This window comes from Parasteatoda tepidariorum, chromosome 7 (assembly GCF_982258835.1).
Source record: "Parasteatoda tepidariorum strain Cologne lab strain chromosome 7, Ptep-v5.0, whole genome shotgun sequence".
NCBI lineage: Eukaryota > Metazoa > Arthropoda > Arachnida > Araneae > Theridiidae > Parasteatoda > Parasteatoda tepidariorum.
Window position 1 is genome coordinate 46,368,130 of NC_141761.1, and position 13,925 is coordinate 46,382,054.

Sequence of the window (13,925 nt, forward strand, 5' to 3'; positions counted from 1 at the left end):
ATTTTTAATGGCTGCTAATATATATATTCAGGACCCACTCTAAGCATTCGCTACCTTGCCAAATGCAATAAAATTGTAAACTCGGCTCAAAAAATTTTGTTTTGGAAAATGATTTTTTCTACCCCAAAATATATATATTCCCCTCAATCCTGGAAAAATAAATTTTTAAAAAAAAGGTCAAAATGATCATTTTTGAATAACCCTATATTTTTATTCGATTACTGTAATTTCAGTTAGATATGTTGCATAATCAAGTAGAATTGTAATAAGTCAAGATAATGTAAGCATAAGCAACAAGAGAGATTACTAAAGCATAAGACAAACAACCATGAAATACAGATTAATAAGTTCGTTACCGGATATCACGATATCGCATGACGAAATTCATTCCTACAGTTGGTGTCAATGAAATAGATTAAGTGGTAGTTACAAGCATGTAATTACAAGCATGCTTATTATATATTTTATCTTTTCTTCTCACTAATCATCGTGCATTTTAAAGCTGAAAACTGACAATAAATTTTGTGACATTTTTCCTCCATCTGAATTTTAAAAGTCAACTATTTAGGTAAAAATAAAGAGTTACAACAGAAATTATATAATGAATTTCATAACTTTGCCATGTTTCTTGAATCTTTTTACATTCATTTGGAAGTCCTTGTCTTATCCAATCCAAGTCCTCCTACAATTATAAGTTGTATTTTGCACTGAACAAGGTGTCTCGTTGATCCTTCCTCTTTTTTCCAGATTTAGTGTATGGTTGTTTTATTTGTTTTCCTACATTTTTCCTATCTATCCTATTTACATTTAGTACAGCATAGTCAATGGCAACTTTTGTCCCACTAAGTTTTACTTGATGAACTGTAGAACTAAGACATCTCATTGAATCTCTAGTAACTCCTGTGAATAAATATATTAGTTATATAGATGATTTGCTGACTATGTTTTTTTATCTATCTTGAAAAATTTAATATTGTCAACAGGAGATTATAATTTTTATAATGGTGTCCTTACTTTTTTATAATTGTAAAGTAAAGAAAGCCCTATACTAATCTGCGTGTGCAATTTTGTTTCTCTCATAATCACAGAAAATAAGTTGGATTGTTTAAATCAAAAATTGATCTGTATCCTCTTTTTATAGTATATATTTTAAGTTCATATGATTTTTTAATGGTCTATTTTTCAAACTTTTTTGTAACCATTTCTCATTAAATTAAATAAAATAAACTATATAAAGCTGAAATTTAAAATAGGTGGTCTGCAGCTAAAGGTATTGGACGAATAACAAGTCGATTGCCAAAAGAATTAGCTGATGATGTAGTAACTTCTGTTCTTGAACTATTTAGTCTTAGAGAGAGCGATTCTGCCTGGCATGGTGGTTGTCTTGCTTTAGCTGAACTAGGTGAGAACTTATTTGTTTCAACTAATTATTAACAACTAATTTGTTTCAGGATGTAAAAGAAAGAAAAATAATGACTTTTTATTTAATTTTTTTTAAAAAAAACTTTCTATGTGAGCCATATTTCTTGCAAAAACAAATCTACTTTGTCTGCACTAAATTTAGCTTGCTACAACCATTTAATTATATAAAACTTTTAAATGCTCTGCTCTGGATGAAACTTTTGTAAATGCTCTGCAGGAACAATCCTAATTATTACTAATTTTACTCAAATTAAAAAAAAAATTATCAATTAAATGTGTTGTAGACTTAAATTATTATACTGAACAAAAGTGCTGTTATACATTGCCTTTTGCATTTCCTGAAAAAGTTTTAGTTTTCTGAGCTCCTGTGAAACCTTTGGCACTTGTTGAGCCTAAACACTACTTTTATGTTCTAGTGAGAAATTATTTAAATAGTATACTATTTTTAATCAATAAGAAAATATATTATTTATAAAATTCAGATAAAGCTCTCTCCTCAGAATTTCCATTTACTTTATCTTAAAAAACCTTTCTCTATGTTAAACATCTTTATTTTTTCGGACATGAAAACAAATATATAAGGCTTTAGAATATATTCTCTTGCTTTATACAATCTAATCTCATACAGGACTATGATTTCATTTCCTTGGTACATTGGTACTTTATTTACGTCACACTAGGGCTGCTCAAAGGACTATTGGCGTGGGTCTGGGAAATATCCCTGGGGATGATCCGAAGACATACCATCATAGTATTGGATCTCATTTATGAGGCCACTTCCTCAATTTAAACATAAATCTGAAGGGGAAGGAAGTTTTTCCAGATCCCTGTACCCATGGTTACTGCTCGGAGACTGATCACAGGACTTTCGCTTCCACAGATTTTACATAGCGCATTTACTCGGTGGGTCTTAGTGGTAAGTGGAATCGAGGATTTGACCACGGCCCTTTTAGACTGGAGTCTGATTCCATAACCGCTGGGCTACCACAGCGCCAATTCCTTATAAATTATTTCTATAAATTGGTTAAACAAAGTTTTCCTTTTACAAGACATTACCTTTGTGAAAGCTGTCAAATAACTTAATGATTTTTCTCACAGTCCACTTTAAATAATTCTTTTAGTTACTTGTAATTTAAGTTAAATATATTTGGCAAGGTTGGCTAATGCCTTTCAACTGAGATAAAACTATTTTTATTATGGTGTGTGTTACAGAGCTTGTGTTGAACAGAAATAAGCAGCCAGGAACATAATACACAATTAGCCTGTTTTTTAATTAACCAATATGACTGGTGCGCTCATTAGCTACTTGTAATTTAGGGCAGTGTATAAATTTGCAAATGTTGTATATTTAACTGCAACTTATTTTGCCTAAGCTTAATTAAATTTAAAACTTAAAAAATATTTTTTTTAATCATTATACCTCTGTTTAATATAATATGATATTGACTATGTAATATGAGAAGTTAAATTATGAATATCACTTACAACAACTTGTTTTGAATTTTCTCAGCACTAAGATAGTTCTCTTATCAATAAATATTGTGTTAGTTATATTATGCCACAACAAGTTGCATTATAAAAAATATTTCCTTAGTTTCGTTTTTAAACTATTGTACCTGCGATATGACTATAACTTTGTTTTATAAAGATTTATATGAGAAACATCACTTAAAACAGTCTGTTTTAAGTTCCTTCAGTATTAAGATACTTTTCTATCTTTAAAATAAGTATGTTAAGTCATGTTACACATCAAGCAGCATAAGCAAGTGATATGCAAACAACTATCTTGTTCTCCTCTAGGTCGGAGAGGACTTATTTTACCCCAGCATTTAGATAGAGTTGTGAGTGTTGTTCTGAAAGCATTGATTTATGATGAACAAAGGGGTAATTTTTCTGTGGGGGCTCACATCAGAGATGCTGCTTGCTATGTTTGTTGGTCTTTCGCCAGAGCGTATGATCCTGCAGTTCTCCAACCTTATGTTAACAGCATTGCTGGAGCTTTGTTGATTACAACCATATTTGACAGGTTTGTAAAATCTTACCTTGTTCTTGTGAATTTATATATGAAGTTTAAAATATGTCTTTTTTGAAAGCAGCTTGTTTGATGTCTAATAATTTTATTTTATTTATTTATAACTGACTTTGATGTAAGTAGCTCCAATTTACTGTTAATAACTTCATGTGTGTATAAATATATATATATATAGCACAATGAAAACAAAGAGAAAAACGAAACTAATTAATAAGTTTTATTAACTGCGCATAAGCTGCAAGTATATAGAACTCATAAAATAAGTAAAAATTGAGAAAATATGGAAAAAATAAAAAATAATGACAAGAGAGGAAAATTATTAACAATAATTTTTTTAAAGTATTTAAAAAACATAATTTTAACACTTTTAAAAAAAAAAAAAATTGGAAAACAAAACAAAGAAAAGATATAATCTCTTCATCAGCTCACACGATTATATCCGCAAAAAGGAGTGCTTTCTAATATTGTATTAATATAGCCAAAGCAAAATATATCAATACAACAGTATATATATATATATATATATATATATATATATATATATATATATATATATATATATATATATATATATATATATATATATATATATATATATATATATATATATATATATATAGTAAAAATTTTAATCTAGTATCAAAATTATATTCTGCTTCCTTCACAAATAAGTTTTTTTTTTTTTTTTTTTTTTTTTTTATTGTTTAAACTTTTTATTCTCCACCTCAATCTCAGTTTGGAGTATAGTGTGCTTTCCTTTCTGGCAATACTGTGCTTGGCAGGAAAATGTACATGTGCAATTTTCCCGGTTGCAAATCAGTGGAAGGTTATTTTGAAGCATTTTGTAAAGTGCTGTGTATTTCTATATGCATGTTGCTCAAAGTTGTGCTGGTTAATTATATTATACTGACACTGTTTGAAACTGTTAAATAAAGGCCAATTATTATATGGTGTAGTAATCAAATTATAAATCCGAAACTAGTTGTTGTATTGCTATTAACCCAAATTGTAGGAACCTTCCAGATCTTTCAATTTTTATCAATGAGATGCAGTTATGCAATTGACTGAACTGTTCAAAAAATATTCTGAAACTGAAAATGTAGTTTGCAAACTAAGAGAATTGATTTTCAAACTCAATATTTTCAGATTTTTTTTTTTTTTTTAACTTGGTGTCAAATTGTATGTCAATTTATATTTTTACCTTAAATATGCAAAGCAGACAAATTTGAATTTTTTAAAAATGAGGCTGCACATTATATCAGTAAATTAGGCTTCCAGGCTGTTAACTCTAACCTCTTTTTATTTTATTTATTTTTTTGTCTCAAAAACTAGCGTGAGTTAGTTTTACAATTTTGAACAAAAAACAAAAAATTAAACAAAAAAAAATATTTCATATAAAACAAGTTTCTCTTTACTGGTCTAAAATAATGTTTGATTGGTCAAGCAAATGCATTGTTAAAATTTATCTTCAGTCTTCGTATCTCCAAATTTAGCTCTTTAGTTTACTCATAAAAAAACTCTGATAAATTTTTGTCTGTTAAAAGTTTAAGTGAAACTGCAAACTATTTTATGTAAATAAAAAAAAATTTAAAAACAAAAAAAAAAAAAAAAAAAAAAAAAAAAAAAAAAAAAAAAAAACAGCAATATTGAAACTGTATTTATAAGAGATTGAAAACCTTACTTTAAAAAAAGTATTTAATTGAGATTGACTAATAAATGTAGATTTTTCATTTATTAAATGAAGTTTTGTTTGTAAATAATGTTATTTATGATTCCTGATTAGTTAAAAACCAAATTCTTAATAAATAATTATTTTAAAAATATTTTAAAAAATAATTATTTTGAAAATATATTTTTTTAATACAAAGTACATGAAATCATTTTTTTTTCACTATTTCTAGGAATTATTAAACTAGGCAATTTTAAGACTTTTCTTTTTAAGGTTAATGTAAATATTATTGTTGATAATTGTTGTTTACTTAGTTTTTCAAGGGAGAAAACACATTTAATGGTTCAATTGCTTTTATTCTTTGTAATAAAAGAATAATGAAACAAAGAATGAAAGAAGTGTGATAAAAATTTAGTTCATTTTAACTTTAGTTGGTTTTGATTCATCTACTTAGATACAAAAGAGAAAGATTAAACTTTATTGTAATTCTTTAATAAAATATTAAATAAAGTTTACAAATACTTACTTTTTTAGAGCTTAGCTCACTATATAATTTTTTGAATAGTTTAAGGACAGTTAAATGAAATATTTTTTTTTTTTAAATCATGTGAAAGAGCTTTTTTAAAGTAATTTTTTATCACAGTTTTTAAAAATTGTGCACCAAACTATACAAAAAAAAAACTTAAAAAATTTTAATTTTAAATGCGTTTTTGATATCTTATATTTAGCAAAAAACTAGGCTATGATTAAGCTTAAAAATTCAGAATACTGAATAATTTGATATATTATCTATTATTTACCCTGAACTTTACTTAAACCCAATATGTATTTCATGTTTTTAATGATTTTATGAAAATTCAGATTTTTTTTAACAAAATGAAGTTTATTAGCTCTTATTATACTAGCAATCTTGTATTAGATATAATTTTAAAGTGACTCTATTTTTTAGAGTTATTGTTAATTAAAAATAGAAAAGAAACTATTGCTATTCTAGCTTCATATTTTCAGGTAAAATATAATTTGTAAAATGTTAAATATTTTAATGTTTTCTTCCTTTCCTATTCAGAGAAATAACCTGCCGTCGAGCTGCATCAGCTGCTTTTCAAGAAAATGTTGGCAGGCAAGGAACTTTTCCTCATGGTATTGAAATACTTACAGAAACTGATTACTATGCAGTGGGGTCCAGACAAAATTCTTTCCTAAATTTAAGGTATGTATTATTATCAAATACTTTCTTCTCCTTCCCTCTTTTTTAAGTTCAATTTTTAGAGTAAAATAGCAAGGATGTCAAACTTGTTCAACTACTCTGATTTGACATCAGTATTATGCTTTGTGCAAGGATCCCACTTCCTAAACTCTAATTCTATTCATTATTCAAATAAAATGCATAAATTATTATTTACTATCTATATTATATTCTCCTTGTAAGTATTCTCTAATTGGTATGCTTTCATAACTAAAAATATCACTTAAATAATTTTTACAAAATCTGCAAGGGTAATGAATTTGACATCCATGTGTATTTTTGTCATCCAAATAGCAAATTCATCCAACTGATAAATTTGTCACCAAGCATATGATTTATTGTTTACAAATGTTGCTGCAGTCATATGATTTGTCACTGAAACTAATTTTAAGATTGATTTTAGATCTTTGTGTATTCCGTAAACGTATTAAAAGAAAGAGGGATTTTTAAAGTTTTTGCAGAAACCATTAGTAATACTGGTGAAAAACCATGTGTGTGTGCAAAAGAAAGTGAGTGTTCAAATGCAAAATTTGAGAATCGAGTGTCAATAATATATTTCATTTAGTTCAGTCCACATCATCCCTCTTATGGCTTCCAAGGAAAAAGGCTGCTTAAGAAATATATCCATTTTATTTGTGGATACACAGGGGCCTGTCCAGGCCGAATTTACTACCGTTTAGCGTACTTTCACAAATTCAACTTTAGGAAAAACGGTAGTTTCACAAAATACTTTTTCTTAAAATTTAATTCTTGTATCCCTTAAGAAACAATAAATCCATATTTTTGTGTTGATTTTTTAATATAATTTTTAATTTTTCACAAATTATGTCTACATTTTCACAAAATAGGTACCTTTCAGAAAAACCTAGACAGATCCCTGATACATCATTCTTTCTTACCTATTCTTACCTATTCATTCTTTCTTACCTAGATTTTTAGAGCAGTTATTAATAAAATCCTATCAACAGTTTTCTTTTAATAAAACTATGTGATTTTTTGCATTAATGGTTTAAATATTTCTCTTTCTTAGTGTTCATATTGCTCAGTTTCTTGAATATACTTTGCCACTCGTCAATCATTTATTGGACCACAAAGTTAACCATTGGGATCCAGCTGTGAGAGAATTGGCTTCAAAAGCTCTTCATAACCTAACAAATAGAGCCGTCTCTTACATGGCAAAGACTGCTGTTCCTCGATTGTTGGAACTTGCAGTTGGAATAAATCTGAATGCTCGACATGGAAGTATACTCTCTCTTGCAGAAATAATCCATGCTATTTCTCAGGAAAAGGATCAAAATGAAACTATGACTGATATTTTAGGTATGGCTTAGTATCTGTAGAAAAAATTACTTTCAAAAATTATTTTCAAGTAAATGTAATAAAATGGGGTTCTTTTATATGTATAAATAACATGAAACCTAAACTCTATCTCATCTATTATAACTTTTTATGTCTTCTCTTTTTTTCCAGCAGAGAAATAATTACTAATTAATGAAATTTGTGTTTAACTACATATCTATTTTTTTTATTAATAAAAGTATTTATGTTGTAGTTTAAGGTTCTGAGATTTTTTCAAAAACTAATAATTCTGGACTCCCACAACCTTTTAAAAAACCTTAAATTTTAAATACAATTTTGGGACCTCTTATAGAGCCTTATGTTTCTCTTAAAACTCTTTTAAGAAAAAAGCATTTCAATAAAATTTTATTTAATTTCAAAGTTCGAAAATATTTTTTTAAATAATGAGCTACATGGACTAGAATGAATACTATATACTGAGTATATACTATATATCATACTGAGTATGCATGGTATATACTGAGGTACTATGAATTTTATGAAATCTTTTGGAATACTTATTCTTGTAAGGCCTTTCCACCAGATTGATGCTGTGATATTCGACAAAAAAAAACACCAAAAAGAAAGAAAAATATTGCAGGGTATGGGATACATTTTGACTTTATTTGTAATATAGTATGAATCGTAATTATAGTTCTGTAATAACTATAATGCATATATCGTGAATGATTTAAACAGTTATGTAGCTTGACTTCTAATAAAATGTTTCCAATGACAGAAAAGGAACTTGCCCAGTTTTTGTCACATTTCAACATTTTTTGACAGGGTTTTGATGTTTCATGTCCAAAACCAAACCCTGAGGTAAATTAATTATTTATTAGTATTGAAAATTATGTCTGTGAATTAATGAGCAAGATTTACTGAAATCCTGATTTTACAACTAAATTAGCACTTAGTACATAACTTTTATTTTATTATTATTATTATTTGCCTTTTTTAGTGGCTTTAAATTATTTAAGTTTATTTTTTTTTTAAAAAAACATTTAAAAATCATTGCAATTACGTGTGGTTTCATGAAATTTTCAAAATACTTATTTTGCATTATCTTGTTAAACATATAGCTCACAAAAACTGTCCTCATTGATTTTATTTATTTTCCCCTAACATAGAAAACTAAAGATAAATAATTATAAAACATGTAATACACTCTTAAAGAAATCCCATTATGATTTGGAGTTGAAAGCTTTTAAATGTCACGGAAACAATTATCAATATCTTTCCACAGAAGTTTTTAAATAATTGAGGAACAGAATGTTCTGCAGCAGGATTTTAGCTATCCATGTTAATCCTATAGAAATTTCGCAGCATGTCCTCTCTGGACCTTGTGCCATTAAATCTTACATTCAATTCAATTCCTATAGAAATTTCTTTTTTTTTTGTGCTGTTATTACCAAATAGACAGAGGAAGTTTTAAATTTGTCAGTGCTACATAGCTACCAACTCTACTGGAATTTCCAGTAGACTACTGGATTTTGCCAGTTTCTCCTGGTCTGCTGGTTTAATAAAAATTCTCCTCGTTTTTGTACATTTTTAAAAATTCCCTAAAATTCACAAGTTTCCTTAAAAAAATCCCTATTGAAATAGAATTTTCGTGCAGATTATTTCTTGCTTGAATATTTAAGTGTCACTAATACATAAAAGAGGCGAGCCGCATTTATAAAATTCAGTTAATTGTCTTTGATCAATTAAATGCCTATTATTATTCAAAATTATAAATAAACATAATACACATAACATTTCAACATCATTTAATGTGAAATCATAACTGGAAAATATTTCAGTTTTTCTGTTTTGATGACTATAAAAATCCCTAAAATTCCCTGTGTGTGAAATATTTAATATGTTTTGTAACAGTTTTCTTTAAATTTATATTATTTCGTAAAATCTACTGGATTTTTTCCTATCCGTGTTGGCAGCTATGGTGCTAACATCCATGTGCTAAAATATAATGCATTGTAAATTTTGTTTAGGTGAATTAAAATATGCTGATTTGTATAGAGAATGTACATGAATACTTTTTGTATACTATATGACTCTGAATATAAAAGAGTAATGTACTTAATTCTCTTAAAGTTATAAGACTTTTCATGTGCTCTCTTCTATTTATATACTTTTTTTCAATAACTTTCATAACAAGTTTTAAATTTAGACTATTGTTAATTATTTTTTGAAATCTTAATGTCTTTGGTTTTTTTTTGCCTCTTATGTGTTTTACATTTTTTGTTCACCAGGTGCAGATGTGATAGAGAAGCTCAGAGCTCTTGTGTTTATCTTAGATGAAAGAGGACTTTTTAAAGGTTTAGGTGGTATTTTAATGAGGAATGCAATATGTTTGCTTTTTGAAAAGTCCTCCATCTCTGCATTGCCCTTTCATGAAGATAAAGACTTGATTTGTAAGCAAAATTTAATTTGAGATGTAATTTCTTTCTTTTTTTTCCAGCTTTAAATTTAACATTGTTTAAAATTATAAAACGTTTTTGTTTATATTTTTTTGCAATAAATTGTGATAAATATTTTAAACATGTTTTAATATGAATTTTTAAAAATTCACATTGTAAAAATAGTTATTCAAAAGCATGAACACACCTCGATTTCAATTGAGTAACTCTTACTGCATTGAATTGTTAAATTACTGAATGTTCAACTTTTGCTCATGTTTGTAATATGAGACCATTTCAAGTCAAATTTTTTCTAATAGAAATATAGCTTTTTACGTGTAATCATACCCAAGAAATTATATGCAATTAAGATTTTACCTTAATTACTGAATATAATGAATAATTCAGTATAATTAAGGAAAATTTTACAATTTACAGAATATTTTCATTTTTAGACCATGACATATTGAGTATGTAATTTTTTGAATCATTTGTAATTTTATTATATACTTAAAATTTAAAAGAATGGATTGAAAGAAATTGAGCAATCTTTTTATTCTGATATATTTGTTTCTTATATTAGTGTATATTAATAAAATTAAAATGTGTAAATTATGAAAATTTTGCAAAAAGGAAAAGAAAAATAAAAGTAGATAATGTTTCAAAATGTCTATATAAATGTATAGTGATATTATGTGTTCTTATAGCAAAGTGGCGAGAGATGTTGGATAGCTGCCTTAAACATGCTGATGTTTCTGTTAGATCTTCTGCCATATCTGCCTTACCTCATTTCATTAGGCATTTCTTTTCTAATGACAAATCCTATTGCTCTCAGCTATTGAAGAACTATTTAGATCAGTTAGATTCTACACACATGGAAACAAGGTGTGGGTTTGCCCTTGCTATTGGTGAGTACAAAATGTTTCTTACCTTTTAAACTTTAGAAAAATTTCCTTTTGTGTGTTTATCATTTGATTGCTGTTACTTTTTTTTATTCAAAACATTAATGTATTAGCTTTGAAGCACGCAAATAAGCTGAAAAGTTTTTGTTGAAAAATTACTACTTCTGGATTTAGTTCATTTTATTATTAAATCTATTTGCTTTTATAAAGTTTTCAGCATTAAGAAATTACTCTAGTATAACTCAATAGCTGTATTTTTATTTTTGCGCTGTTTCTGTTTCATTAACTTTTAAATTTTAAAAAGAATGAAGTCTAACATCAGTCTTCAAAATTCTTCTCTAGCAAGTTATGTTTATTCAAACATATGTTCTAGATCAGTGGTTTCCAACTGGCGGTCTGTAAAGCCTTTTTTTGTGACCCCCGAACTAAAATTTATTAGTTGTCATTTTTTTCCGGACAATTTTCGTAAAAATTCTATATGGGTTTAAAGTACTTTTCTCGTTAATAAAAACCTAATTTCTTCGATTCTGTGAAATTTATCATACCAACGGTGCAAAAAAAAACTTTTTCTCAGGTCAGGTTTTGCATCCAAGAAAATATTTATTCAAATACAAAAATAATCGTGCATGTTGCTCTTTTTTATTTCCTTTTTTTTTTTTTTTTTTTTTTTTTTTTTTTTTTTTTTTTTTTTTTTTTTTGTGATTATATTTTACCATGTGTGTATCAAAAATTTTCTCGAAGAAATTCTCCGATTTAACTTTTTCAAATCACTCATTTTGGACAAAAATATTTACACACACATTTGTAAATTTTAAATTTGAAATGTAAATATCTATTCTCTGGTGGTCGCAGCAGACAAACCTCAATTTTGTCATTGAACATTTTGTGTGCTACTTTGTAAGTTTTAATACCAACCTTTTTAAAGTTTTATATCTTAACAATTAAATATCTGTTGCACATTAATTGTTTAATACATGGATGCACATTAAAGTTATTGTAGCCTGAATTTTTTAATATGCAATTAAATATTTTTAAAAATCTACTTATTTTAATTTGTACAGTACAGAACCCGTTATCCAGAAACCGGAAAACCAGAACGAAATTCAATACATTTTCTCGCCATTTTTTTAAAAAAAAAAAAAACAATTTCCTCATAAGATTTTACGATTTTTCTTTCTTTTTTTAAAGATGTTTACCTTACCATCATTTTGGAAATAATCATTAGTGTATTACTTCATCGTTTTTTCTTATTGTTAAGATTATTTCCAAATTTTTTTTTTTATTTAGTTTAGTTTATTAGTTTGGGTTTAAGAATTAAAAAAAACGACTTTTTGTAGCGATTCAGAAAACCGGAAAAATCAGTTATCCGGAATAGCGATGGTCCCGACCGTTCCGGATAATCGGTTCCCTACTGTACTTCAATACTTTTGTTTTCTGCAACTTGATAAAAATCTGACAGTAATATTTAATTTTCCTTCAAACATAAAAGAGTCCTACATGAAATTTTGATAAAGTTGCGGCCCGCCATTTGATTTGTGTTGTAAATTGTGGCCCCCTGTCTCATGTAAGTTGGAAACCCCTGTTCTAGATTTTAGAAACTATGGGTCCTGTAAACCCGGGTTTTTTGAATTTTTGAGTCTTTTTTTTACTAAAAGTGGGTCCTTATTTAAAATCTATCTATAAATGTGCTCATTCTTAATTATTCTACCTTATTGAGAAACAAAGCAAAGACCAAGCACCTACATCAAAGAAAGTAATGTAATATGATAGTAAGAATTATTCCAATTTCCTCCTTCAGCAACTAATAAAAAAGAAAAAAAATTTGCTTACATATTTTTTTTTACTGCTCTGGGGAATTACGCATCTCCTGGGACACGTAGTTGATTATTTTCGGCATCTGTCAGGTGATTTAGACACTACAAAAAGTAAGTATTTGAATTTATGATTTTTTATTAATATGTATTTAAGTTTTTGAATTTTTATTTAAATAAGACATTATTTTGGTGGGGTAGCAAGCCTGAGAATTTTCTGTAAACAATTACACTGTTGCCAGTAAGGGATGGCATCCATGATTTTATAACCCTGTAGCGTTTGATACGATTTATATTGTGTGAGGGTTCTAAGAACTTCCTCTGTTCTTACTAATGACTTAGATTTGGGGGGTGGATATTTAAGATGGTTGGCTTGTGGGCCGACAAATGTGAAAAAGAGTTGGATTTCTTGGACACTTTAAAAGTCAGTAGCAAAATGGTTTTTCAAAAAGTAAGTTGTTATGAGAGTGCTTAAGATAATTCAGATTGTGACTATTTGTAATATTTTGAAAAATGTGGTGTGTTTGTGTTTGTATGAAATTTAACAGAAGACTCTAAACAACAAATTTGGTGAAAATGTCAATGTTTTTTATGTATGTGCTGAGGTTGAAAGACTTCATACCTCCTTTTTACTCTTCTATTGTTTTCCCTACTGTCATATTTTGGCTCCCCCCCCTTAACCTAGTTATTTTTTAAAAATTTATTTTCGTAAGTGTTTTCAATATGTTACATCAAAAAAAGTACTTAATTATTGGCATAATGCATTTTTAGTTCTTTTTAGTGTTTATTTAGTATTTCTTTGTACCTTTTCGCACCATTTTAAACCTGAATCATAAAGAACCTGGGTTGTAACTTAAATTGCAGTAAATGATTGATCATTTTTGTAGATTAATCTTGTTATATAGGTGTTGAAATTTTATATTAGCCTGGCACTAAAAGTTAAAATTGTCTATTCCAAAAATAAACCCATGACAGCGCCCCCTCCACAATTTTTGTGTTATTCGAAGTGTTATAATGGGTAGGGGAATACATGGGCATACTATCATAAAACTTATTAACTCTAGATAATCATTATTATTCTGTAACTAATCATTCAATCAACTATG

The 13,925-nt window shown here is 27.5% G+C and overlaps 1 protein-coding gene across 1 annotated transcript in view; it reads left to right on the plus strand.

The window, feature by feature from the left end:
- The window catches only part of Tbcd (tubulin folding cofactor D), a 29,872-nt gene that overhangs the window by 7,839 nt on the left and 8,108 nt on the right, over positions 1–13,925 (plus strand). The window contains exons 6-11 of the mRNA XM_087167791.1: positions 1,254–1,402; positions 3,223–3,448; positions 6,190–6,333; positions 7,400–7,689; positions 9,960–10,121; positions 10,814–11,014. Coding sequence (XP_087023917.1) covers positions 1,254–1,402; positions 3,223–3,448; positions 6,190–6,333; positions 7,400–7,689; positions 9,960–10,121; positions 10,814–11,014 — 1,172 coding nt within the window. The remainder of the gene's footprint in view (positions 1–1,253; positions 1,403–3,222; positions 3,449–6,189; positions 6,334–7,399; positions 7,690–9,959; positions 10,122–10,813; positions 11,015–13,925) is intronic.